This window comes from Phasianus colchicus, chromosome 17 (genome assembly GCF_987193195.1).
Source record: "Phasianus colchicus chromosome 17, bPhaCol1.hap1.1, whole genome shotgun sequence".
NCBI lineage: Eukaryota > Metazoa > Chordata > Aves > Galliformes > Phasianidae > Phasianus > Phasianus colchicus.
Genome location: NC_143452.1, coordinates 5,944,302 through 5,970,697, shown reverse-complemented (window position 1 = coordinate 5,970,697; position 26,396 = coordinate 5,944,302). Strand labels below are relative to the sequence as shown.

The 26,396-nt window shown below is 39.1% G+C and overlaps 1 protein-coding gene across 9 annotated transcripts in view; it reads right to left on the bottom strand.

Moving 5' to 3' along the window:
* Positions 1 to 26,396, bottom strand: part of EYA2 (EYA transcriptional coactivator and phosphatase 2) — a 93,274-nt gene that overhangs the window by 53,194 nt on the left and 13,684 nt on the right. For 7 of the 9 annotated variants that reach the window (XM_090152145.1, XM_090152144.1, XM_090152142.1 and 4 more), the window contains one exon: positions 2,293 to 2,411. In XM_090152145.1, coding sequence (XP_090008271.1) covers positions 2,293 to 2,401 — 109 coding nt within the window. In that variant the 5' untranslated portion in view covers positions 2,402 to 2,411. Of the gene's footprint in view, positions 1 to 428; positions 474 to 2,292; positions 2,412 to 8,698; positions 8,780 to 26,396 lie in introns of those variants that run through there. The other 2 variants (XM_090152151.1, XM_090152146.1) reach the window with 2 other exon arrangements.

The following is a 26,396-nucleotide window of genomic DNA, read 5'->3' as shown; positions in this document are numbered from 1 at the left end:
CCCAGGGAGGTTGTGGACTCTCCTTCTCTGGAGATATTTAAAACCAGCGTGGACACCAGTGTGACCTGGTGTAGGGAACCTGCTTTGGCAGGGGGTTGGACTGGATGATCTCTGGAGGTCCCTTCCAACCCCTATGACTCTGTGATTCTGTGAATTCTCTATGCTCTTACATTGCAGAAAAACCTGACAAAACTAAAACCCAGCAGCACCCCTGCCCTTGTTCCTCTAGAATGTGGCTAATACAAACCTATTTCCACAGCAAGAGGCAGAGATATTTTATTTAAAATATATATATATATATCAAAGTAAAGCAGAGTAAAGGACTGTTATATAAATGCACATCTAAGTTCATATACATACACATATACAGGTATAAGAACAGCAGGTATAGAAAAAAAGACTGCTTTTAAACCCAAAGACAAGCTTACCTGACTCACCTTGATACTCGCAATGAAAAGATTGTTTTGACTTACCTGAAAGAAAATCGTTTAGGCAATTAGACTTTTAGGTTGTTAAAACAAAAATTATACAATTTCTACCAATCTGTCCCTTACTACTCAATAGAATTGCATTAGAAAAATACATATATGTATTAACATTTTAATTCATTTCATTCATAATGTCTTCCATATTTGAAAAACAGCAGAATGGGCAGTTTGAGCACAAGTTTAATGGCTTTTCTATTTGAAAAATACTATATTTCATTTTTTCTTTTAGTTTTGAAACTGGTAAATACAGAGTAAATAGCAAACAGGATCCACTGTGTATGAGTATGCAGTATGCTACACTCTCATTGTAAAAGTACAGGTTAAAACTATTTGCTCCTACCGAAATGTGTAGAGCTACAGGCAGAATATGTATTTGAAAATTATACTGATATAGTTGCAGATTTCATGATAAGAACCCTTGACACGATGAAGTAGACATCTAATACTGCAACTAGAGTTGCTAAAATTAGAACTATGTGTAATATGGAGCATACATTCATCTGCATTCATTGCACTAAAAGCTCAGGCAGTATAGGTTGAAAAAATGCAAGTATTTTCCTGTTCACCAAATTAACAAGAAGTATTTTCAATTAAAGGAACATAATTATGGTATAACAAGGGATCAACCTGTAAAAAAAAACAAAAACCAAAGGTAATATTTCTGTAAGAAACTTATTAACAAGAGCTGTCACTGGCATATTGGCGTTTTGTGGTACAGGTGCTCTGTTGGCTCATATTTATATTGTGTAGTAACCAACAGTTCCTGCACCAAGGTGTTTACAAAATGATGTATTTTAAAATCATTTCTAGCACTAATCTTTTCTGCAAACACATATGTTTAAAAGGATGTTTCCTTTAGATTCTTATCCCTTTGATTGCTCCTGTAAGTAGGCAATCCTGATGTTTGTGTTTTAATCACGCAATTTCTAATGCCTTAGCATACACTCAAGCAAAACTTCTCCTTGGCTTTTAAGAGTCTATAAATGAAGGGTTAAACATACTACCACTACATAATAGTCAGTGCCTTTTGCTAACTCCCCTCCAACAGGAAGGCTGACAGATTCTGACCGCAGCAAACAATAGCTGGGATTGTACTAGCAAGAACTAGTTCAGCTGCATCACTTGCCAATAATTTTTTTAGCAGATTTAACATTCTTCTGTTTCCTTCACTTGAACAGTTTGATGGGGAAAAAGAAGAGGAGGAAGAGGAGGAGAAGAACAGAGAGATTTCCATCAGAGCCTCAACCATTGAAAGAATTTATCCTTGGTACCTGCCAAATGTGAAACTTCAGACCAGACATCAGCAGGACAAACCATTTGGAGATAATAGCAATGATCTCAGAGTGATATAAACTGGGGCACAGGACTGCTCTGGCAAAATATTTTTTGGCTACACAGTGTACTGTTGGGCCTGGGAGCCCCTGTGAGCCACGCTCCACCAGCAGCAGTATAGCCACCCCTGGGGCTGGAGCTCTAGTAGGGTCTAAACCAAAAATACCAGCCCTACACAAAGCACGTTTTGTACTTGCACTTATTCCAGTGAACAGATATACATGTGTGTGCATATACAATACACAGATCTCTGTTTATGCAAAACATTTCAACTCTGTTTGCATTCAAATTATTTTTGAAGGGTTCAGTCACAACTGGAGTGACTACAAATATTCTCAAACAAAAACCCCAATTACTCACTATGCAATAGAACTAACCATTAGAAGCAGAGGCCCTGTGTGTGGCCACCTTATTTTATATACATATACATTATGCCAAAGCAAATAAGCAATAAACAAAGGAAGTAGCCTACCTTCTATGTCATCTGGAGCCGTGGCATAAATGTTAGCAAGGTTAAGCTTCAGTCTGTCAGGGCACTCTCTATTTACAGTCAGGCTGGGTGATATCACTAGATCTAGCATTTCCTTATACCTGAAGGAAAACAAAGGAAAAATATAATTTATTCATTAATTATGCATGCTTACTAATGATTCAGTTTTTTTTTCCCTAAGAGTATAAATATTAAAGTTGGTTACCTAAACCCAGGCTTCATATAAATTCCACATAATAACATTCACTAAAGTTTTCATCAAAGGTAAATGCTGAATTGAAATGAGGTACTTGTTTCCTTGGAGATTACACCCCTCTGATTAATGCTTTCCCTTTCTTCCTGGATTTTGTCACCCAAAATTTAAATTTCCTTATCTCTTCCATGCTACCAGCACAAGGATTTACACACCAGTGTCCAATGAGCCTCCAGAACAGACTACTAAGAGCTGAAAATGAAGCTGAGGGCAGTAAGCAGCACTGTGTATTCTTACAAAATAGTAAGAAGGTTTGTACTGGTGACAGGAGAGATTCAAGTGTTTGGGCTAATCCTGGTACCTACTGGATATGTCCTGGAGAACCAATCCCAGCTACAAAGTCTGGACCATCAGATGGAAGTGATACAAGGCAGTCCCTTTCACATAAATAACCACAACTTACTGAACTGAAAATTTCGAGTGACCAGCCTGTGTCATATAGGATTTGAGTCACCAGAGGAAGACATTATTTGTGTTTACGCAATGAAGGCCTACAAACTACACATCACACAAACAGTTCAAAAAAAAAGAGTGAATAAATTATTATTTCAGATCTTACACACAACATGAATATGCCTATTCGTACAAATATCTCAACTTTCAGTATACATGCCCAACTCCACCTGCGTGGCTTTTCAGAAAGGGACTTCAAAGGAACCTGCTAAAAATAGAGCTGCTTGCTCCCCTTTAAGTTTTTAATGTTTTAGATGGGCACCAAAACAAGTCATTAAGATGTGTATGCATATGTTTGCAAGATTGGGTAAAGACATCTACGTGAGCACAGTAAGGAAACTGTGAGCTCTGTCAGATACCTGAAGATAGCGTTTAAGCAAGACAGCATTCCTAAGCATATTTACTCCCACACTGTTCTGCCCCTGTTCCCTAAGCAGCCAGTGGCTGCAGCTAAAACTATAACGAACCACCAACCAAAGAAAATCTAAAGCTAAGGTTGCCAGTTTTCTTTCTTTTTTCTAAAAAACAAACAAAAGCAAACAACCCCACACACTATGCCACAGAAATTTATCTGAATTTTCTAAGACTACACCAGAATACCAGCACAGCTTTTTGGTCAAGTCCTTAAAAATGACAAAAAGAAAACGTCTCAAAAGTGCAATGTTCTTTTCACATTTCAGAGCCGCATCAAACAGGTCCCCAGAAGCAGAACTGTGCTGTTAGAGTAGGGGGGGTAAATGGGAGAAAGGGGATATGGAGGTGAGCAAATGTGAGGTGCCTGGCAGCAGCCTGCACAGGTTGCCCTTTCTGTCAGTGCTGGACACGCCACCTGCACAAGGAGCTGCACACCCGGTTCTCAGGCAGGGACATCGCTGAGCTGGTCCCTAAAGGCAGCAGGAGGCACAGCAACAGCCCAGAAGCAGCACACAGCATATACTGCATAGCACACATAAGGTGTCATTGCATTAAGGACAGCAGCATAGAAATCTGAATTCCTGACAGGCTTTCGCAGTACTGATCTAGGCAGCTCTGTGAGAAGCAAGGACATTTGTCTTGATTTTTCTGTTTAAATACCCATGTATGACTACCAGCTTTGAGAAACAGAGAACAAATTGCATAATTTTATTTGAATTTCTCCAATCACTTTTTAAAAGACTACAGGTTTCTGTGAGGAAGGGTAAGTATTGTTATTAATAGACGCAAATCAGGTGAAATGTTTCATCTGTAACTGAACAGCAAGGACCAAAGCTGAATTCATTTTCACTTTTCCACTTAATAGCTGGGAAGACACTGCCTGGGAAAACACACATCCATCTTTTGGGAATTTGTAGAATTGCCAGAAAAGGAGTACACAGTGGCATAGCCTTGAACAACGTGCACAGCCCCATTCCTCCTTTCTCCAAACAGAATCTGGACTCTCTCTGTCTACCTCCCTTAGAAACCCATGTGGGCATATGCATTTTTGCCATTGATGCAGCATCAAATCCAGAGGTTGTTCAGGACTGCCTGATTACATGCCATGAAGGAGATCTGAAGTCAGTGGTGAATGAAGCTGGGTAGGAATGCAGTACTCAGGATCTCTACTCCCTAATTGCTGTCCTGTACAGATTTGCTAAAAAACTAAAATTAGCTTAAAAACAGTGGTGCTTTATAGCTGGATCTTTGTTGCTAGAGGACTTCAAAGTGCTTCACCTTCAGATATGTCCTGTAAGTTCGACAGACACAGACACTAAGATTAAGCAAGACAGAAGTATGAATGCAGGTGCAAAGGGGATACCTGCAACCACTGTCCATGTTACCAAATGTATGAAAATGCAATGAGGCTTTAGATTTGTACAAGGACACAATGATAGTCCCCAGCTTTAAAAATACCATCCTAAGAGACAGCCTAAAAGCAGACCTAAAGCAGGAATTCAGGATTCCCCTCACCTAATCCTAAACAAAACACAGCCCATCAGAAATTCTACTCAGTCCTAACAGCAGTGGAACAAGTGCAGGCAGGGACTTCACCGAGGCACATGTGAGTCTGCTTTGCAGGCAGCCTCAAGCCAGGCTGTCAGGCAATAAGAAATGGCTGCAGCCCTTCTGCACACTTTGCCTATGCCAGAGGAAAAGGAGATTTTCTCCTAAAATGGCTAATCTCTCTCTTTTGACTGCACAGCCAGGCTGCAAGAGAGAAAGGAGTCAGGAAGGATGTGGTGGTCCTCATTTCTCTAGAGGCAGGAATGAGGTCTCTCCTCCAAGCAGCAGTTCCTAAAACTTCGTTTTCACAGGGAAATTACTTTCTTCAAATCCTTTGGCACCAAAATTAAATTTTTGCTTGCACTGCTGAAAAAGCAGGGTTACATTTTATACTGGGTTTTCTTTTCCACTGTAAACAGTCTGATTTTTTCTTTATTTCCTTAACACTGTTACCTGACAGGAGGAAAAGCACTGCCATCCCAGATCCTGTCAAGCTAGGGATGTTCTACATTGTTTCTCAGATAACACGTGCCCTTCAGCACAATCTCAAACCCCATCATTCATGACACTGACCAGACTGTTGCCAAGTGAATGGAAGCAGATGTTTAAAGGGAAATGATATTTTATAATGATTAATGCACTTTAATTACATCATTGTTCAGAGATTTCATTAGCTACTCTCTTGTTTTTGTTCTGTTCACTTTTGAATGCAAAGGCTCATTTGTTTTTTGAACATTTTCCTTTTCTTTCTTTCTTTCTTTTTCCCCCTCCCCTCTCAGCTTCCATTTTTCTTTAGAGCACACATTAGCTGCATGTACAAACGGGTAGCTCTCCACAAAAAATCCTGTCTGGCTGTGCATGTCATGTACGTGTTTGCTCTGTTAGTGGCTCTGCCTGTTTTGCATGCACCATTTACCGATTTGTTGATATGTATTTCTTGCTTACGTACTTCTACACAGGAGTTCCCGAAATTCCGGTTTTAATGATGGCAATCAACTGAAAATCTTTAGTAAAATAATGGATCCTGGATAGGATTTAGCGTAATAAATGACATGCTGGAGCACAACTGATGAAAATATCAGGTCTTTGTTTGCTTTTTAGAGCAAAAACGTTTTCTGGCTTAAGTAATATACAGTAAATCAGTAGTAAATTTGCTGAATATGAGCTTTTATTAAAACCAGCGATGGCAGCATCTAGCAAGCTGGGCTGACAGACATCTGGAAGAGCTTTTGGCTTCTATAATTAAGAAGAACCTTGTGTGAATTTGATGCTCAGCTTTTCCATTAGAATCCCCTACTCAAAAAGCAGCATTTTGCCCTTAGAGTTGGCTCACAAACCTCTGCCAAGAACAGAGACTTTTCTCTTTAGTGATGTTTATGAATAAAAAAGAAAACCATTTTCCATCATTCTGAAGATAGGAATGCCAAATTAAACATTTCAAAGTTTCAATTTTTTGGTGAAGGTGTCGGGATAATTTACATATCACACTTTCTTTTACAATGAAGTTCTGAAGGCAGTGATGCCAGGCCCCAACTCAAGACCATCAAACATGAGTGAAGTTGAGTACAGTGAGCAATCCCACGACTTTCCTGCCCAGCACTCAAAGATAGGAGTAAATGCAACACCAAAGCAGAACCAGTGTGGACACTGAGTCAGCAAGGCACTCTGGGTGCTGAGCGTGATGAGAACCAGATAGCAGCCTGATGGATTATCTTTTGAAAGGATGAAACAGGGAACCCTCATGGTGTTGTGGGAACATTGCAACCACTCCACCACCCTGCTCAAAGGCCAGAGGGTACCTGCAAGAAACTCAAAATTTGGAAGGAGATTGCTCCCAAAGCTTGGGCCTTTGCTGCTCAGGCATAATTTAAAGCATCTCTCAGTCTGCTCTAAATGGTTTTATAACCTCCTCCCCTCAACACACTAAACACATCATCTCAGGAACCTGGCATTTCCTTCTGTACTGTGAAGGCAATGGACTTGGTTGTGGGAGTCTTCCTGACGAGCTTTCAGTGGGATTGCATGAAAGGAAGAGCAGAGCACTTGCCCAATAACAGCAGCAGGCTATAGGAGGTCTATCCGAACAATAGGAAACTCATGGTACAGTTCAGGAAGAGCACAGCAGAAGGAAGACAGCATGGGAAAGAGTCTGACGTGGTTGTGAGAACAGTCTCTGCATCTGCCATTAGCAGATAAACTGATAAGCACTGCAGAATGAAGCAGGTAGGAAACAAAAGATGGGACTCCTGCCCTTACAAAAAACTTCTCTGGTCCTGGGAAAGATATTTTAAAGTTTTTTCACAAGGGGAGAAGCAAATCTAGAAATGATTCTCCCTGAAACAGCCCCATGTGATGATCTCAACTTTTACTGATCTGGGTAGCGGCCAAATACAAGCTCAAACCACTAGATCTTCCCAGACATATGTATGTGCCAGCACAGAGCCCAAGGCAGGACTGGTACAAGCCAAGTCCTCAGCTTTAGCTTTGTTGGAAAGAGAAGGACTAGAGACACACTTCAGCCTAATTACAAGAGTTGCATTTTTGTCTTGCTTCCATGACTTTATCTGGTTTTCATTATTTGAACAACTGCTTTCACCTTTATTCTTAAAAAAAAAAAGTGCAGATGACTAAGCAGAAAGCTTCAACTTTACAACCCCAGTGCTTCTCATCATAAAAAAAGTCTGATTTTCCACTTTTTTTCAGAGTGAATTACCAAAACGTAACTGCAAAACAGTGAGATGTCATCTTTCTCATTTCCTCTGATCCAGAGAAACAAACAAACAAACAAACAAACAAAAAGTTTGTCTTTTATTGATAAGAAGTACTACAAGATTCATTGTTGATGGTTCCTTTTTCCTTGGGTCAAATTTTCAAAAGCACCTGCTATGCTCCATTAATTTTCTCTGGGAATTAAGATTGAGATTTACACTCTGAAGAATTGGGCATTCTCTGTTTCATCCTGCTCTCACACACAAAAAAAACAAATTATTCATAAGCAGGGAAAACATTATTATCTCGCTGTCACCTTCCAGGTAGTACAACAAAGGGAATCTCCCACACTGAAGATTTTGGCTACATCTACCCTTGTATTTCAGGGGAGGTACTTTTATTTCTTCTGTCAGTACATTCCTTCTCACACTGTTTGGAGCCCTCCCTCTATCTATAATAGACCCTTTGTTCCTCACACTTCAAGAACTCAAAAACGCTTCATCATGCAAAAACCACTATGCTCTTTTCTCTTTCATAATGAATCTTAGCTCATTCACGAGTATAGCTGGTAGATGTATGCAGGAAAGGCTGAACAGACAAAAAGTTAAACCTGAGTTGGCATTAATGCTTATGTACAAGACTGACAGTACAGTCATAATGACAAGATATCTTTTCAAGGTGACCTGCAGGGCAGTGTGCCTCGGGCTGTTTATATTCCTGAGAGATACCTTTTGCTGCTATAATCAGACAATAAAAGCAGTAGTGGATGTCTGGATTTACCATTGCCCAGACCATTCCAGACACAAAAAATAAGATGATTTGCAGTAGAACAGCATTTGTGGGTGGGGATGCATAAGTACATTATTCACTAGCACTGAATATCTCAGGGTATGAATTAAAACAAAAGGAACAGCAGAAAAGCTTTTTGATAAGAAAGGCAATGGACAAAACACATCTGAAATGAGAAATGAAGTGCAATGCTCTCCAGCTGTGCTTGCTCACATCACTCACCACTGCTCTTCTGTACATACATCACTCCACCTCAAAATCTCACTGTTGGCCTTCTGAAATGTATCTTCTCTTTAGCTGGAATAGCTGGCCACTTTCATAAAAGCTGAACTTCAAGAAAGTAGAAAAGATAAGCATGTATTGCTTCAGTTTAAGTAAGCAAACAAAAAAACCAACCTTGAAATAAGAGCCCAAGCACCCCCAAGTCCTGGATAACTATTCGATTTGTTAATTCAGTAATGAAATTTTAAAAAAAAAAGAGAGAAGCAGTCCTCCCACAAACAGCTCTTTTCCACAATAATTCCATGTATATCTAAAATTATTCACCTAAGAAAAAAATTGGTTTGGATTAAAATTAAAATTTCCAAATTCCTTTTTTTACTATGTTAATTCTAAACAGTTTTAGTAGCTGAGAAAAGAGATTACAAAGGAGACCATTTCTGTCACAATTCTGAAATCACTGTTGTTTAAACATAACAAAGTATTCCAACAGCTCTAAAATCTTTCTCTACTTTTATATTTTTTACTTTTTAAGGCAACAAGTCTTTCTGAGTAAAATTTCACTTTCATTGGAAGTCTCTGGTCTTGCTCCAACTCAGTGAGTAAAAAACTGATGAAAAATCCTACCACGTGAATTTTGAGTCAACTTCATCTGTTTTCGAAGGGATGCCTGCCTTATGGTTTCTGAGTGCTTGAAACTGGCAAAAATAATTGCATGTCTCATTTCCCTAAATGTCCTGAATTTCAGGAAGCGTTGGCTTGCTTCACCAGGCTTCCTCACCTGCCATTGTAGAGTGCTTTTCTATTACTACCTTTTTTTTTTTTTTTTTAAAGACATGCTGTTTCTTGTCTCAGACCTGTTGATTTAAACAAAGCATGCTGTCTTCATATCAATATATGTTCTTCCTACTCCCAGTAAGGCTTCTGTACTACTCCCTTCTGTGGGTGCTTTTTCTCCAGCCCCCAGGCTGCAGCCACACAGCAGTGCTGAGAAGAAAGGGAGCAGGCAGGGCTGTGATCCCCCTGCACTTCCTGCAATTAACCCGGGAAGAGATTGAAGGAAGATAAACCAGGGGAAGCATCAGCATTTTCTGGTTGATCAGTCCAAGGTAAATGTGGCTAGAAGCACTTGAAAGGGATTCAGAACACACAAACAGACAAGGCTAACTACCTTCACCACTGTTTCTTATGAAGGCGCAGTCTGAAAAGTAGCTTGAAAATTCGAAGTGATGGGGTTTGCACCACAGACTTTCAATTTGGCAGCCTAATCAGGAAATACATTATATAATTGCTGTGAGTCATTGGTTTTTTTTTTTTTGTTTTTGTTTTTTTTTTAATTTCAATAGCAATATTTCACTCTGAATAAATCAAAATGAGAAAGTGTAATTTTTCAGAATGCCTTTCTTGCCTAGAGAACCTGTTTGCTCAATGGAGTAACATTTACAAAAAACCTCAGTCTGCCAAAAAAGAACTGCTCCACTTTCTTACTGCAGACAATTAAATACCAAATATAAAAGCTAAGCAGGTAAACACTTCAAGATTATAACATGGAGTCACTTGAAAATTACATTTGCTTGCATGTATATGTGTACAGATATATGTAAATACACATAAATACAAGTGCATAAAATCTCTCCCAATTTCTACATTCCTCTTTGACATTCACAATTACAAAGCAGCTCTTCCTACTCAGATACCACTGGCCACTGGTGCTGCTCATAGCTGCAGAAATCCATGCAGGCTGTTCCAGCTGCACACCCAAGACCCATAACACAAAAGGATTGTTTCATGGCTCCACAAACAGGGTGCAGCAGGGGCCTGGCTTGTTAGACTTATTTGTCACAACACAGGCATCTCTTTTCACTCCAAAAACTATGCCTCTTATCAATTCTCTTCAGAATCTTAAGGGCTAAGAATATACTTAAAACTAAATGAAAAAAATATGATTTAGAGAAAAACAAGGAAATTTGGAATGAAATAACCACTGGTAACTTTGATATTCATGCTGAAACACGCTGCCTTCTGTTACAGGAGTGTGCAAGAATGTTTTTTGCTTTGGAGTCCTCTTGTTACTTTTATCCCTTATTCTTGTTACTTATGCGATCTTATCCTACCTGAGACACCCTGAGTGAACCTACCTGGATCCCAGTGGCCAAATAACAGCACAGTCTAGGAGAAAGTATTGCCAGATAACACTTTGTATGAAAAAAGTGCATCAGTGAATCAGGATGAGACAAAACAAAATAAAATAAAATGTAATCACAAGTCATAGAGGGCTCACGAGAGAATGAACCGTGCAAACAGCACACAAAAGCAGTAGCCAAACAGGCCTGAAATAGCAGAGAGCTGGTATGGCTGCTGGCTGAATACATCTGTGAGTTACAGAGCAACATTTTCATTTGTACAGGCTTCTTACTGCAAACAACCCATTTTGAGCCATGTGCCCCACTCGGACCCTTCCACCCTATCTTGATGGGAACTGAACTTCAGTAGAAACCTCACTTTTTCTTCTGCTGCTTAAGGAAGGGAAGAGGGGAGCTGACAGCAGCTCCTGCACGCAGCAGCACAGTGAAGCATGAGGGTGCACAATGACACGTGGTTGGCTCTGACACCCACTAGGGAGAGATGTGCAGTTGCTGAAGGAGGATCTAGCACTAACAGCTTGGACAAGTTGCTCAGGACTGTATCACGGCTTCTGTAAAAGTGGGAAAGTTTTCAATTATGCCCTTTTAAGGCACTGAAAAGCACTTTAAAATTTTCAGGTAAAACTTGTTACAGCACTGCAGTACCAGTATCCGTGCTGATGACTATCCTGAATACAAGACAGCCAAGAAAGAGGTGAGGCACGAGAGCTGTCCTTCAGGGCATGTTCTCTCACTCATTTTTGATCCAAAAACTCTCCATTCCCAGACTATGAGAATTTCTTCACCCTTTTGATTTACTCTTTAAATCTGTCAGAGTTCTGCACTGATTCCAACAACTCAGTAAGAAAGGTAAGGCTGCCCCTTTATAACAGGCTTGTGTCATCACCTCCATTGTCAGCCTATAAAGGAGCGACATTCAGGGAATAATAATTCAAAAAAAGCTATGGGAAAAAGAACTATGAAATGTACATTAGCAAAGGGACCTTGGATGTGAGGAAAAACTCTAGCATAACAGTACAGGTGAGGCTGGAGTGAGAATGACGTACCTTCTCCTTGATTAAATCCCCCAGGTCAACACTGCTCAGAAGCAGAGACCAGAGAAGACATGAAGAGAAATGTCTGTTGTACATGCAAAAGGCTGAAAGCTCTTTCTCTGGGACTTTCTTACTCCTGGTTGGGGAAGAGAAGACTATCTTGTCTGTCTGCACATCATTCTCAAGGACTTACAAGCAAAAAATGCTTATGTGTACAAAAGATTCAAGATATATTTCTTCTATTTCTCAAGTAATCTTGATGAGGGAAAACACAAATGCCAGCCTCATTGTCCCAAATGTAACTGATGTTCTACATACCAAAATAAAATGCAGCAAAGTGCGTGGACTCTCTAAAACTCAGGACACTCTCTTCAGAAACTGGAAGTAGTATATAATTTAGCAATGTGCCTGAAAACTTTGTACTCTTTTGGCTTGGTCTCAAAGTCTGGAATCTAAGCAGCCTCCCTTGGCTCAATGTACTTAAAAATTTGAAAAAATCGTTGTGGTAGCCCATTATTATGCATATGAAATAATGAAAATTAACACCTCACCCTGGTTTCTCCAGTTGCTTCTCTCTGCCTGATAGATTTCTGATTTAGGGTTTAGGCAGGGGGAAGGGAAATTTTTTTAATATGTTTTAGGGTTTTCTTGTTGCGGTCCTCTCTAAAGTATCAATAAATCAGAGTTTTAAGTTCAGTAACTGCTGATTTAACATATCTGTGGTGGCAATAGGATGCAAGCTCTGTTAATTGGTCTAAGCACATTTTGCCAACAAATTCCCAAAGCTCAACATGGCAAGATTGGTAAGGACTTTTGTGTCCCAATTCTGCAAAATTGGGACTGAACATTAAATAATGAAGTCAAGAGGCCTGTGCATTCTCACTAGAGAAAAATACCTTTCAAACTCCTGCTCTCCCTGTTGATGCAATGTGAATTATGGCAATGTGAATTACGGTCATGGTGCAAGAGAAAGATAGTCTTCTTCCCCAGCCTGATTCTGGAAGGTTGAGCCTTCAGCTTAGTCAGCATTACAACGCAGCAGTCAATTGAAGGTTTGTCCAGGTTCCAGGAAATCCAAAAAGATCACCTCTTTCCTATCCCAAAAGACAATGCACATTACTTTACCCACTGAGGGCTCTGAATTCATGTCTCCACTGTATGGACTGCCATTTTGATTCCAGCTCATAGTGGTGTCACTATGGCTCGTCACGAGTAACGCTGCAATTCAGGAAACTCTCATTGTCAGCCTTGTGTTGGCTCAGTAGGTCCTGACAAACTTGCACGTGGTGTTATTCTTGTTCCTATGCGAGCATTCATGTGACCCACCTGGCGCAAACTTTGCAACATTCCAACACTGCTACCATCGTTTCCAATACACTGAAGCCAATACTCAGCTCCACATCCAGTTCCCTGGTTGTAATCCATCGATATGCAAGGATGAGCTGATTGAGATGCTCTTCATTTTGTGGTGTGACAGCTGTGCAAGGCTGCCCAGAACATGGCTTGTCTTTCACACTGCTGTCACCAGTGCTGAAATGCACTACCCACCAGCTCACTGTGCTCACACCCACTGTTTGGTCTCCATAGACATTCAACAAGCATTGATGAATGCCAACGGGTGCCATTTTTTTCACATGGAGGAATCCAGTGACACACCTTTGCTTCATACGTACTTCCAAGTCAGACACCATTTTGTCAGACTGCCACTCTGCCCCATCTGTCACGCAGCAACAAATTGTAATATTGGTGGGAAGGCTCAACCTCTACAGCCATACCGCCACCATCGGCTTCTGACACCGTGTGTAAAATAGGAGGTATTCCTTTCGAGTAGTCCTTGTAAGTGGTTATCCAGTATCACTTGACGCTGAAGCTGCAAGGCTTTAATTGCTCTTGAATTATGAAATCTACCTCTATTTGGATATACTTTACTTGTTCAGACTTGGAGCAAGTCTCATTACCGATCTGGATTTAGGAAATATTGTGTTGAAATAAATGTATAAACTTACAACTTTCACTTAGTCACAATCCTATATCTTTGTTTAGAAAGAGCAGAGGGTGGTCTTGGAAGACAGAGTATCACCCCACTAAATTTTAAGAAAGGTTTATGCAGTCATTATTGGCAACTATATTTGCATATCAGATACACATCTTTATAGCACTGAGCTCTTATGTGTTTAAAAACACAAGAAAATATTATTGTTTATATTAAGTTCTTCAGGAGTCTGTGTGAAATGTGTAGAAGTTTCTTTGCTGGTAAACACTTTTCTTGTAGTGGAAGTAGGTTACTTCATCAGTAAAACATGACAAAAAATAAACAAATTGTAAATTTTGTATCTATATCACTAACTGGAATGTTCAAAAAGACTTTTTTGAATTAGAAGACTGATGACAGTTTACAGATAAAAACCAAGAAACTTATTTTAAAGAGCCACAGTACAACAGTAGTGAGCAAAGTAATGCAAGCTAACAGTTGCATATCTTGGGCACGTTAGAAAAAAAGGCTCATAAAAAGCAACACTGGATTAAAAAACTTCACTTAAGTTTGTCACTCACACTCATTATGTTTCGCATAATGGTGCAAAAACTACTAAGCAGAGAAGAAACTTATTTGGAGCTCATGTTCACACAGTGTTTTCCTTAATATTCAATTAATAATCTGCTTCTGTGGGTATTTGTGAGTCAGACTAAAATAATAGCCTAGAAATTGGAGGTCTGATTTCACAAGTTCTGGTGTGACAATACATTAAAGAGAAAGCTAAGGTGGGCTCAAGATCAGAAAGCTGTTAGCATCAGGTTTATTTTCAAGATGAGACAGGTTTTTACAGGGATGACCACAGGTGATTATCAGACAAGAAAGGGCTAAGGAGCATCTTTGCAGTGATCCTGCCATTCAGTAACTGACAGACTGCAGGGCAGTATAGAAGTGAAAACACCAAATGATAAGTGCATCACTTGCCATTCATACAAACATCCTTGTTTTAATTTGCAGAGTCCGATCTGATAAAGAAAAGCACTTCCTGAAAGTGCCATTATATGATGCTAAGCAGGCTTCAAATGACTTGCCAAAGTACAGAGGGACACTGACATTTGAACTGCAGGAGTTTTGTTCTCCTCTTTGTTTTTCCCCCTGTGACAATTGCATTTGAATAACTGGAATTTTTAAAAATCCCTATTCCTCCTTTCACCATGATGTAATCCAACTGTTGAAGAAGCCTAACAATGTTGAACAGCTGTGACTAGAGCCAAGTCTGGCACCAGGAGAGACAAGAGTTGGCACCAAACACCATGATCTTTAAAATAAACCCGGCAGACACTGAAAAGGTTTGCCTTTGCTGCCATAAACAGCATACAGAGCAGTAAATGGAAAAGTGATGAAAAAGACCACAGTTTCATTGCTGGAACACAGATGCCAATCAGCTAACCACTTGATCTAGCACCTACTAAAGGTTTTTACAATGGCATGTCAAAATTAAGGGCAGTAGCAGGGGCCAAAGGTAATATAACAATGCCTTTCATATGTCCATCACACCAAACTGAGTCCACAAAACCCATCAGGTACCTTCTATAGAGGAGCACCTCTGTGTACAACTGAAGTTACGCTGAATTATTCGAAGAAAAATGCATTTTCCATACAAGAACACATCTGTCTCAACACACTTCTCTTTCCAGTACTTCTCAGTTACACTTTCCTAAGAAGGAATTTGCTCCTGATTGGTGAAGCTGGAGCAGTGTTCTGGAAAGAGATGTGCATGCATTTTTTTTTTCTTTGTTCTTTTTTTTTCTTTTTTTTTTTTTTTTAATGCAGATAGAATGGAGAAGAGAAAAGAAAGTTTCTTCTCCACTCCCTCTCCCACTCCCGGCTTGAACTGAAAGAGCATGGGCTGATTTCCTGTGCTCTGTATAAGGGCCCGATGAATTGTGATGTGGACATCTGTCTGCCTGCAACTGAACAGATGCCACCATCTTATTTCACACAGGTGAAGAATAGACAGCCATGTAACAGCAGCATTTTTCCAACTTCTACTAGCTAAGTTTTTAAACTCATCCCTTTTAGCACATCAAATTCTCCTAAATTTTAAAACTCTACAAGCACCCTGTTCTCAAATAGCAAATTACTTGCTCCAGGCAGATAATATCTAGTTAGAAGTCAGAACTGTGTGTGATGTATTAAGAGTTTTTGACAGTCTGGCTAGTACTAAAACCTAAAAGAACATTCAAAGCAGACAATAGACTTCAAGCTATTTATCTGATCCTCAGTAGTAACAATGCAATTTTCATAAATAATACATACAAGCACTCCTAATGGGATATCCAATGTAGTGTTTTTATGGGGAGGTATATAAAAGTTACAGCCTTGTGTTGCAACTCACTTGGCACAAATGAAAGGAAAGACTCGGTTTAAGGGTGAAAACTTGACCTTTTCCTTTTCTTTCTTCCCCTTCAAAAAACAAACTGAAAAAAAAATTTAAAAATGAGGATCTAATTGCTATTACCCAACCTTTTCCCAGGCGGCTGCAAGTTCTCCAAACAGAACTGTCAAATCTGAAATCTGAGGACAACATTAAATGACCACAAATCATGGTATCTTTTACTGGAAGATATTTACAGCTTCAGTGACAAAACTAGCACCTTAAGTCCACTTTGCTTCAGTGAAGAGCAGTTTTCTTCCTACCATGTCACACACCACTCAACTCAGGATCACCACAGTCCAGGTCTTAAGAGAGCCGCTCTGTAGCTCAGCACCTCTGAAACTGCTTAAGCACCAGGCCAAAAGAGGGGACTGCCACAAACACAAGAGTGTCAGGATGATGGCTTCATTTTCAGGACTGCAAAGCAGCTCAGGAAAATTTCTTGCAGGTAGAGAAAATGGCAGCTACCTTGAGTTCATGCAAATAATCTCAGAAAATATTGTCATTACAGATTAGGAAATCCAGCTGCAATCAAAAGTCAACTTTTGCTTCTTGGATATTTGAGAAGACGCTTACGTATGACATTAAGAAGGTGACTGCCTTAGGCCTAAAACTTAGACTTGATCTGCAATATCCTTAGCTAAAAGGCAATATTCTCCCACACACACAAGACTTCAAAGGCCCTTGCCCTTTCACAGCCCAGAAGAGCAACTCGACAACCTGGTTCAATGCTGATGCATTTCCTGACACTGGATTAACTTCAGCTCATCGCCTGTGGCACAGTTTCTTTCTGACACTTTTATGGAATAATTTCTACAACCAACAAAAATTTCTTTCTTTGGGCTACTACGGGATGACACAGATAAAACCAACTGACTCATAAGCAATGTGCTGAGATATAGTTGCTGACCCTCATTGTTTGCAATGGCTACTGCAACATGAGCTCCCAAAAATCAACAGCCGTGCAAAATATTTGTATGCAGTGCTTGGTTTTCCAAAAGAAATACAGTTGCCATCTCTCTTCCTTCTTTCCAGAACAGCAGTCCTGTTAATTCCAGTGAAATGCAAGGAAAAAGTAAATTATGTCTGATTTCAGGTTTTTTTATTTAATTTTTGCAAAACTAGAACTGGAGTAAATGACTGTGTTTTCTTCTTTATCCCTCAAATGGCTTTGTCAGAAATGACCAATTTGATGCCATGACCCCATGGTTAGAACTCTCATTAGGAAGACTTGCATTCAGCTTCAGTCAGTCACAGGTTTCCTGTTAGGAGAGTACTTTACAGAGACAGTTTGTGTCTAATCTGCCTCTATTTACTTCTGTATAGGAGAGAATATTGCATTTTTCCACTTCTGAGCAAGCTGAGCTCAAAGTCATGAAGATAACTGGCTACACCGTTAAATCAGCACAAAGGGGTAAAAGAGAAAGCTATATAGAAATCAAAGACAGAAGATCAATTGTACACCTACTAAAATGCCACGAAAGCAGCGTATTTTTTACTTTTCCTGACCACTTGACAGCCTTTCTCCACTATTCTAATGGAGAGCGCAGACACTGCCTGCGGTTGTCAGTACAGAACAGGAGCTTAAGTCTCACATTCCTATTTTCTCCTAGACCACATAGCATCTCTTTCCCACACCCAACTTCTGCATGCCTAAATTCTCGCTTTAATTCACATTTGGCCTAAATTCTCTCTTTCATTCACATTTGGCTGCGTAACTCTTCTCTCCCAGTCGTTTTACTCCAGTTGGTCTGTTTTAACCCTCAAGCAATAGGTGCTAGGTATGTTGTGCTCTTCTGTTAGCACATGTCTTGCCATGGTTCACTTCAAGCATAACCAATCTGCTAACCCCTGTACAGCTGCTGGTTTTACAGGCTGTCATCACAAAGACTGCTTGTGTGCTTCCTTGCTGGATTTTAAGTTTTTAGGAGCCCAGAAACTGAATTTACTCAGTTTAGCTGCAATTTTAAGCATGGAATTTAAATGCCACAATTAGAGAAGCAGCCTCCCTTCATTTGGCTTCTCTTCACAAAGTAGCATTGGGTTTCATCTAATGTCTTAAAATCCTGCATCTCTCACTTCTAACATGGTTCCTGGAGATCAATACGGTGCATTTTCAGCAACAGGTATTGTAGAGGAAACCGATCAGCAAAGATCCAAAACTGCAAGCTTTCAATAGAGAAGACAGCTTGTACCAGAACTTCCCTGTCTAAAACTGGTCTAGGAACTACATTCTTTATACATGTGGGTGAGTCAGGGCAGTGGAAGCTTAGAGACACAAAAAGAGTGAGAAAACAGAAGAACAGAAGAATCTGAGAAAAAAGTAAAAAAAAACCCTGAAACATGGACATGAAAAAAACCTATTGAAATGTTAAGGAACACTAACTGAAAAATACAATCTCTATTCCTTTCTGTGAACTGGAGAAAACAAAAATAAACAAACAAAAACCATACAAACAAAACGTGCTTCTGAAAGAATTACATTCCATCTATTTCCCTCTATCATGGGACTATCCAGAAGAACTCAAATTTCTGGCTCAACAGAGAAACAGTTAATAAAACCTAATCAAAAAAGGCAGCTATTTTCTAGTCTTGTCACATAGCACTTTGCCAGTAAATACATGGAACAAATATCTTGAAAAGCATGCACACGTACCTTAATCAAAAAACTAAGTTTTTAGAGGAAGAGCCTGACCCTGAGAGCTCTAAGAGTTAAGGTTTTTCTCAAAAGCTGAGTATACATTTTTCCATACAAGCAGCTGAATCATGGATATTTTGAAAAGTAGTTTATAATTCAGCTCAATATAATGTGTCCAGTACCATACAAAGCATTAAAAAGCATTTTAAATTGAAAGTTGCTGGCATCCACTGCCATAGCACAAGAACTTAGCAGACCAGTTTCACAGCTGGTTTGAAACACAGAAAGTTTACACAGTCAGTTTAGTCGTTAATGGCATTTACCTGTCTTATGCTGCAATAGCAAAACATAGTGGTGGTCTGTGGACTAATGCAATGTATGGCAAGGTCTGAAATACCCTCTCATCTCCTGGCTGCTGAAGTTAGCTGCAATGCTTCCTAGTGTATTCCAAGGAAAAAGCCAAATAAAGGCTATGCATAAACCAGATACCAAATATCCAGCTGGTTCCGTTGGTCTTTTTGTACTGCTAAATTTGCAGGTAACAGCCAGTGATTAAAAACTGACAGGATTCAATAGCACTTGTTTGTGTTTGTTTTAACACGTGGTTTATGTTTGTTTATTTTTTTAAAGGGGAAAGATTACATCTGAGAAGCAGTGGTATAAACATGATCCTTTGCTGTATGGCAACTTTTACCCAAGTATGTATTTTAGAGTATAATTCATGGGAAATGCAACCAAGTGAATTTGAATTTAGAATTCAAAACTGAAGTTCAGTGAATTCACAGGGAAAACAATGAACACTGGGTGTCTCTAAGAATAACTGAGTGTACAGAATAAATTCTAAACAGGCTGGCAAAATTATCTTCAGTTACACCAAAACTTTTGTTTTTTTTTTTACCAAGAAAAGCACTATGGTTTTAGTTAAGAGTACTCAAGTAGGCAGAACTTCATTATCTCCATAATGAGATTTTCCTTTGGTCCATAAAAAAATTGCAACTCCTAGCATCCCTGTTCTTCCTTATATGAAAGCAGTCTGGTGGGTGTTCGTACTTCAAGGCTGGGCCACAGTAGAGATGTTATAGACTTGGAAGGCAAATGAGTAAACGTTTGTGGATGCTCCCTGTCAAAACCAGAAATCATTTCTCCATCATATTCTGCCTACAGCATAAGTCAAGCTCCTAGACAAGATCTTTGCTGTTATTTTGTTTAAATATTTTTAAAGACTGCTATCAGGGATAACACTGAGGTAATATGAAAGCTGTGCTTTGGCTTCTCCTCCCCACATTTCATCCCCCAGGTCCCACTTTCTGCAGTTTATTTGGCAGAAGGCATTGCGTGGCTTCTCATCCAATGCTGCTATGGGAGTGTTCCTAAATATGATTAATTTGCTAATGATACAAATCTCCAAACAGCATGTTAGTAATGTTGATGATTTATGAAATGCCAGAGATGCTTCTTTCACCAGTGATAAGCTCTTGCAAGCCAGTGGTTTTGTAGGAAATCTCTTGCAATTGCTAAGAACATTTTCATCTCTGCATCTTTCCCAGATGGTGCAGAGGCAGAGAGCTGTAGCAAGGATATCTTTAATAAATTGCAGGTTATGTATGCACACAAATAATATAGTGCCAGATTATGAATCTTGCATATGTTCATATGCAAAAAGCCCAGAGTTTGCTTTGGAACGGAAACAAGCCTCGGTGGTCAAACACCCTGCTAAGTCTTCTTTCCTCCCAGGATTCAAGTGTGCACTAGAAACTGCAAAAACTAGGGAACATATTTCCTTTTCTCAACTGCTCACAATATTGCCCTTGGCACCCCAATGGCCCAAGACACATTAATAGATTCTAAAAATAGTCTCAGAAATATTAATGTTTTTTCACATTTCCTATGCAGATATTCCCTACGTCGCACAATGTACCAGAGACCAACATATGACCACCGTGCACTACCCTACCTAGTCCTAGCATCCTCTTGACCAGAAAACAGTGTTAATACTAAATTTCCCTCAGCTGTGATTAGATGACTTTGATCAATGACATACAGGGTATGGTTTTCTTCTTCAAGCAATATTTGCAGTCAGCTTGTGGTTTCCCTGTGTTTGTTCAAGTTTATGCAGACTATGAGTTATTTTTACCTATGTGGAATAATCACAGATAGCTGAAAATATTTGAGATGTGAGATCTTCACTGTAACCAGCCAAGTTGTTTTTTCTGCTCTGACAAGTTAGCCCTCACTTAACAAAATTATTTCAGAACTGGAAAAGCACAGAATAAGACAGTTTTGGAACTTTTCCTGAAACATTTGGAGTGACGTTATCTAGCAATTCCTATAAAACTAGGCTACTGCACCATACCTTTGCTGAGTGCCATTTGAGCTTGTTTTTCAGTTACTACCTTTCCATAAGCACAACGGTTTCTGAAATGTTTGGTCAATTCTCTCCCTAATGTATTTACTTGTCTCTGACATGGGTGGCTGAGACACAGCTGGAGTTCTGTCCAATTTCATTGTCTATAAAATAAACCATTAATTTGTAAGCATTTATAAGCACACCATCTATCAGGGAGTGCATGCTCATGGTCACTTACAGGGACTCTCCACCAGCAGTGCCTCTGAAGTCAGATATTTGTCCCACTTTTGCAAGAGCAACATCTTTATGGCACTTCAGATTGCAACACTGCACTGAGCCAATCTTGAATCACCTTTAAGTTACTATTCCAAACCAGTAACAAGTGCAAAAACTGAATTTAGAACATGAATACAAAGAGAAGCAACAGATGGGAGGACACAAGACTTAAGACTTAGTAAAAAATTTATTTTTTAACTAAAACTGACAATTCAGTATTGAATTGCATATATTTTGCTTACTTTAGCACAGCTGATTAATGTGTGCAATTTAACTCTTACATTCTATCAGTTATAAAACTACAGTTGAATGTTTGACAGAACAAGTGCTATAGACATGCAGTTTGTTTTGTAAATCAATACTATTATAGTTGCATTTAATAGGCAAAGGAACAGAGTGCCTCACATATGCTTTTTAATATGTATTTCTCTGTTCGAACAACCCTCAGAGTTTTGCTCATGGCAATTCTACAGTTTTGTCTAAAAGCTGGTAAAGCCATTATTGCCAAAAAAATCTTGAAGAAGTAATAAAACAAATAATACCCAAACCTATCTTCAATTTGCAAACACTGTCTTACTGAAAAATATGCATGCAAATAAGCCACAATCATCTCTTAATACGAACAGCAACCTATGATACCACAGATTGTCTTCAAGTTAGACAGGGCATTAGGCTTTTAAAACCATTAAACATTTCTTTTAACTCCAAATGGGCTCCACCTTGGTGCTTTGCTTCCAGACTGAAATGATTTGTAACTATTCAGAGAAGTAAGGCTCTAGGACCATTGCTGCACTCCTGGAAACAGAAATGTTTGAGCAAAGGTGAGGAGGTCAGACAAGGGCAAAGTCCAAAGTAATTTTAAGTGGTTCAGCTAAGTAGGGAAAGCTAATGGGAAACCATTTTAATTTATTACAGTCATCCCTTGTGAGTAAAAGGACAACGTTTTTCTTCAGGAGCTTGATTACATAGCAGTAAATCCCTCTGTGTACATAAAAGACCTATGGACAGTATAGATCAAATGTCAGAAATAGGTTTGCACTTTATGTTAGATGTGGGAGAAAATATTAGAGTTGGGAATAGTTTTAGATAATCATTCTTTTTAAAAAATATTTCCAATATATATGAAAAGATGTGTATTTTATTCTGCCATGCCCATCTACAAAGACATAAAGTAATGCTGTCTTTGCAATACATTTTTTTGGACCTTCCCTTTCCAAAAAAACCTAAGCCAGAAACATGTTTTTGAATATAAAATCATGTTCACATTCTCTTCTCTTCCCAACACTTTCTGCTTCTTTTGCTAGTAATAAGTGCTGCTTAAAATATTGGCTCTAATCTCTGCTTCATAGAATCCAGACAGCAGTAAACAAGCAAACAAAGTACAGTTCAAGGTGACAATAATGTTAGGAAAAGGCATCTTAAAGTAAGACTAACACCAGAAAAGGATTTTCTCTAATAGCATACAGGGCTTTTTTCAGCATTTCAAATTGGTTTTTTTTCCCTAAATAATTGCTAGTTCTGATGGATGTAAGTGCCTAAGTGCAACTAATAATTATTTCATTGTACTAGTATGAGATGGAACTGAAAAAATACTTATGATGGTGAAAGCCTGAGATTCTTATTGAAAAAAAGATTTGTTTAATCAGAAGCAGGATTTCCAGGTTTTGGAGTAGAATGTTTCAGCAGTGAGGAATTACTGAGCTGCCTCAAAGCAGGCAAAAAACAAATATTTGGCTTACTTAGTAACACAATCATTACCTGTCCACGGCAATTTTGTATCCTGTGCATACCCTGTTTTTCCACACACTTTCCTCAAGTCATGAGAAATAAATACTCTGAGGCAGGCAGTGCTTCAGTTCCACATAGTGTGGGGCTGGGTCCTCCTCTGCTGCTGCAGTACAATAGTCACCAAATACTGCCTGAAGCATGAAACACCTTTCAAAGTAGCTTCAGTAAAGTTTGTTTTGTCCCCTCTAGTTTTCAAAAACCTTGTCCTGAGTTTTGATGCCATTCTACAACACTGCCATCAGCCATCCTACAACGCTGGAAACTACTGGGAGATTAATCCTGACAGTGCTAGGGACTACATCATGTTACACAACATCTCAGCACATGCCTGCAATAGGACAAGAAGCCTTTACAGAGGTCTGGGAACAAAATTAACTTTACCAAAAGCTCTGTTATAGGGCAGTAATGTTTCTGTGAGCATTATTCATCTTCCTAAAGGCAAAATGCAACCACTGTAGGCACCTTTACTATGTAATGCATACTGCTTCATCAGACTCTCATATCAATACCTCTTGACTCCAGTGTCTTGAGCTAATGCTGCTATTTGAACTCTTAACCATGTTTGGTAAAGACCAGCATTGCCTTCAACAAACTTTCCCATACAGTAGCAAACAGATACTGCTGCAGGTACAGTGTAACATGTTGAATTTTTAACTTTTAATGCCTTTACCATCACTTAAGAACTTCACGGCAGTTTGAACAGGTAGATATCGACTCCTGGCCAAAGCAGGCTCTAATGTTTGTGCTCTGTCTGCCCACAACACTTCCTGTCATTTCTATTGGTTAAAATATTCCTTTCCGTGGTTTTGCAAAGTGCCCTTCCCTGCTGTGGACTATATGACAATGGTTGAGTTTCATCTCATATATGGCTTTTTTGAGCTCATGGGGAGCAAAGGGAGAGGAAGAACAACAAGGGATGGGACCTAAAGCTAAACAAATCAATGCTTCTTTCATCCTTTTGGTATCAAGATGCTGTAAAAACACATGATTATTAGAACTGTGAATTTATTGGTAAGGAATTGGTTACTGGCACTGTACTTCAGCATGAACTTACATTATGATTGTAAGTACAAAGTGTTCGTTCTGTTTGTGGCTATGAGAATTAATCTTTTCCATGTGCAGAGAGGCTGTGCGATAATTTAACTGAGATTCCTGTTGGTAGTTTGGGCAAGCACTCATCAGCTGCAGGGCTTTCAACAATACATGAGCAGCAGCTCCAAGAGAAAATGATGTAATTAATGCATCCGAGAGCTACCAAGCAGGACTAGAGTGGTCTGCTCATTTCAGGGTTTTCATCCAAGTAGGTTGTCAAAATCTTGAAACTAAAAGGTGAGTTTCTCCCAAAACACTTCAAATACTTAATTTTGGACAGGATTCAATAACTAATGGATTCTGAATGAAATTGTATGCTTCTAATAGCTTACATTTGCCTCAATAATAAGAAAAGGTCTGATCCTCATTATTAAAAATGAAAAAATAATTTGGAATGTTTATGTGGATGGCAGCTTTATATGCAGGATAGAAGTGCTCCAACTGCATTTTCAATCCAGCTGGAACTGAGTTTTCCTTTTTCTTTTTTTCATGAAATTTCATTTAATATGAGTACTATGTCTTAGTAAGGCAGCTGTTGGCAGCAAGCTGTGAAATTAAAGTTGAGCTGGTTATTATTAAGAGCCAAGACATAATATGCTTTTGTCAGAGAGAAGTTTTTCTTGTAGATATGTAACCTACATTCAATAATTAAAATAGCTAGTCAGTCAACCTCACTTGGTGGGAAAATTAATCCTAATTTAAAATATAATTTCCAAGTTGTATAAATTGCAACCAAAAATGAGATTGTTATAGCTCATTTCAGTGAGGTTTTTAAGCATCCAAAGCACGAATGATTTCAGAAACGCAGGAATTAAGGACTCCTAATTCTCACTGCTGTTCTACTAAGATGTGTGGGACTTTGAGGAAGGCACTTCTGATAAGATCCAAAACTGGAATGTAATCAGGATCCTTCTATTTACTATTATTCACTGAAAATTTTTCTCTTAGCCTGTGCCTGGAGGGAATCATACCTGTCTTCTTCCCAATGCAGCAAGTGCTTTTATAATTTCAACATGTAAACATGACCTTCCTCCAGCTTCTCTTTAAAGAAAGCAGTGGTAACCTTCACATCTTGCTCAGAATCTCCTCTGGGATATGCCAAGATGCACATTTCAAAAATATCTGCCTGAAGGTGTCCTCAGGAAGAAGTAACAGAACAAGACTTCACACATTGGAAATCCAAGCCAGGTAAGTGATGTAATTTTATATATTAACATATTATTACATCATTATCTATATCTCTATATATAAATTATCTATATCTATAGATAATATTGTTATTATTATATATAATAGACAATATTATTATTATAGATTATATTATTATACATTATCTATATCTATATAAAAAAGCATCAAGCTGATTAATCCTCATCAGTTAAGCTGACTACACTTTGTAAATTCATTTATTTCCCAAACTGTTGCCTTGAAATTCAGTTATCAAGGGTAGCAGCAAAAGTGTACTATCATCCATCTCAGCATTTGACCAGCTTCAAATGACTAAAAATCAAAGACCTCGCATCTGACCAAAGATACAACCCTACTTTCTCCTTTCTTCAGACACAAGCTCTTGCAGACTTCTGCAGCCGCATGAATCCATTGTCAGCCAGAAGAGCAGCTGGCTTTTTTCCTGGTTTTCTTTTCAGCTAGATCAGCGAGCTGATGACTCGCAGCATGATCGGTACACCAGCACAGGGAAGGAGAAACAAACACAGCAAGGCTGAGAAGGTCACCCCTTTCGATGTCAATGCAGCTCTTAACTTAATCCAGTCTTGATACCATACCTGCAGTCTACCAACACAACTGCTAATAGACAGCCTCACTGCTCACAAGGTGACCATTCTAATGCCAAGTAGGACATTGTAACCAAATCACTTCTCTACTTAGGTGATAGCTACTTCTACTTCCCTAGAAACACGCAGACTTTGAGTCAGCAATTCTTGACATCTATGTTGGGTATGTGTACGCACTGT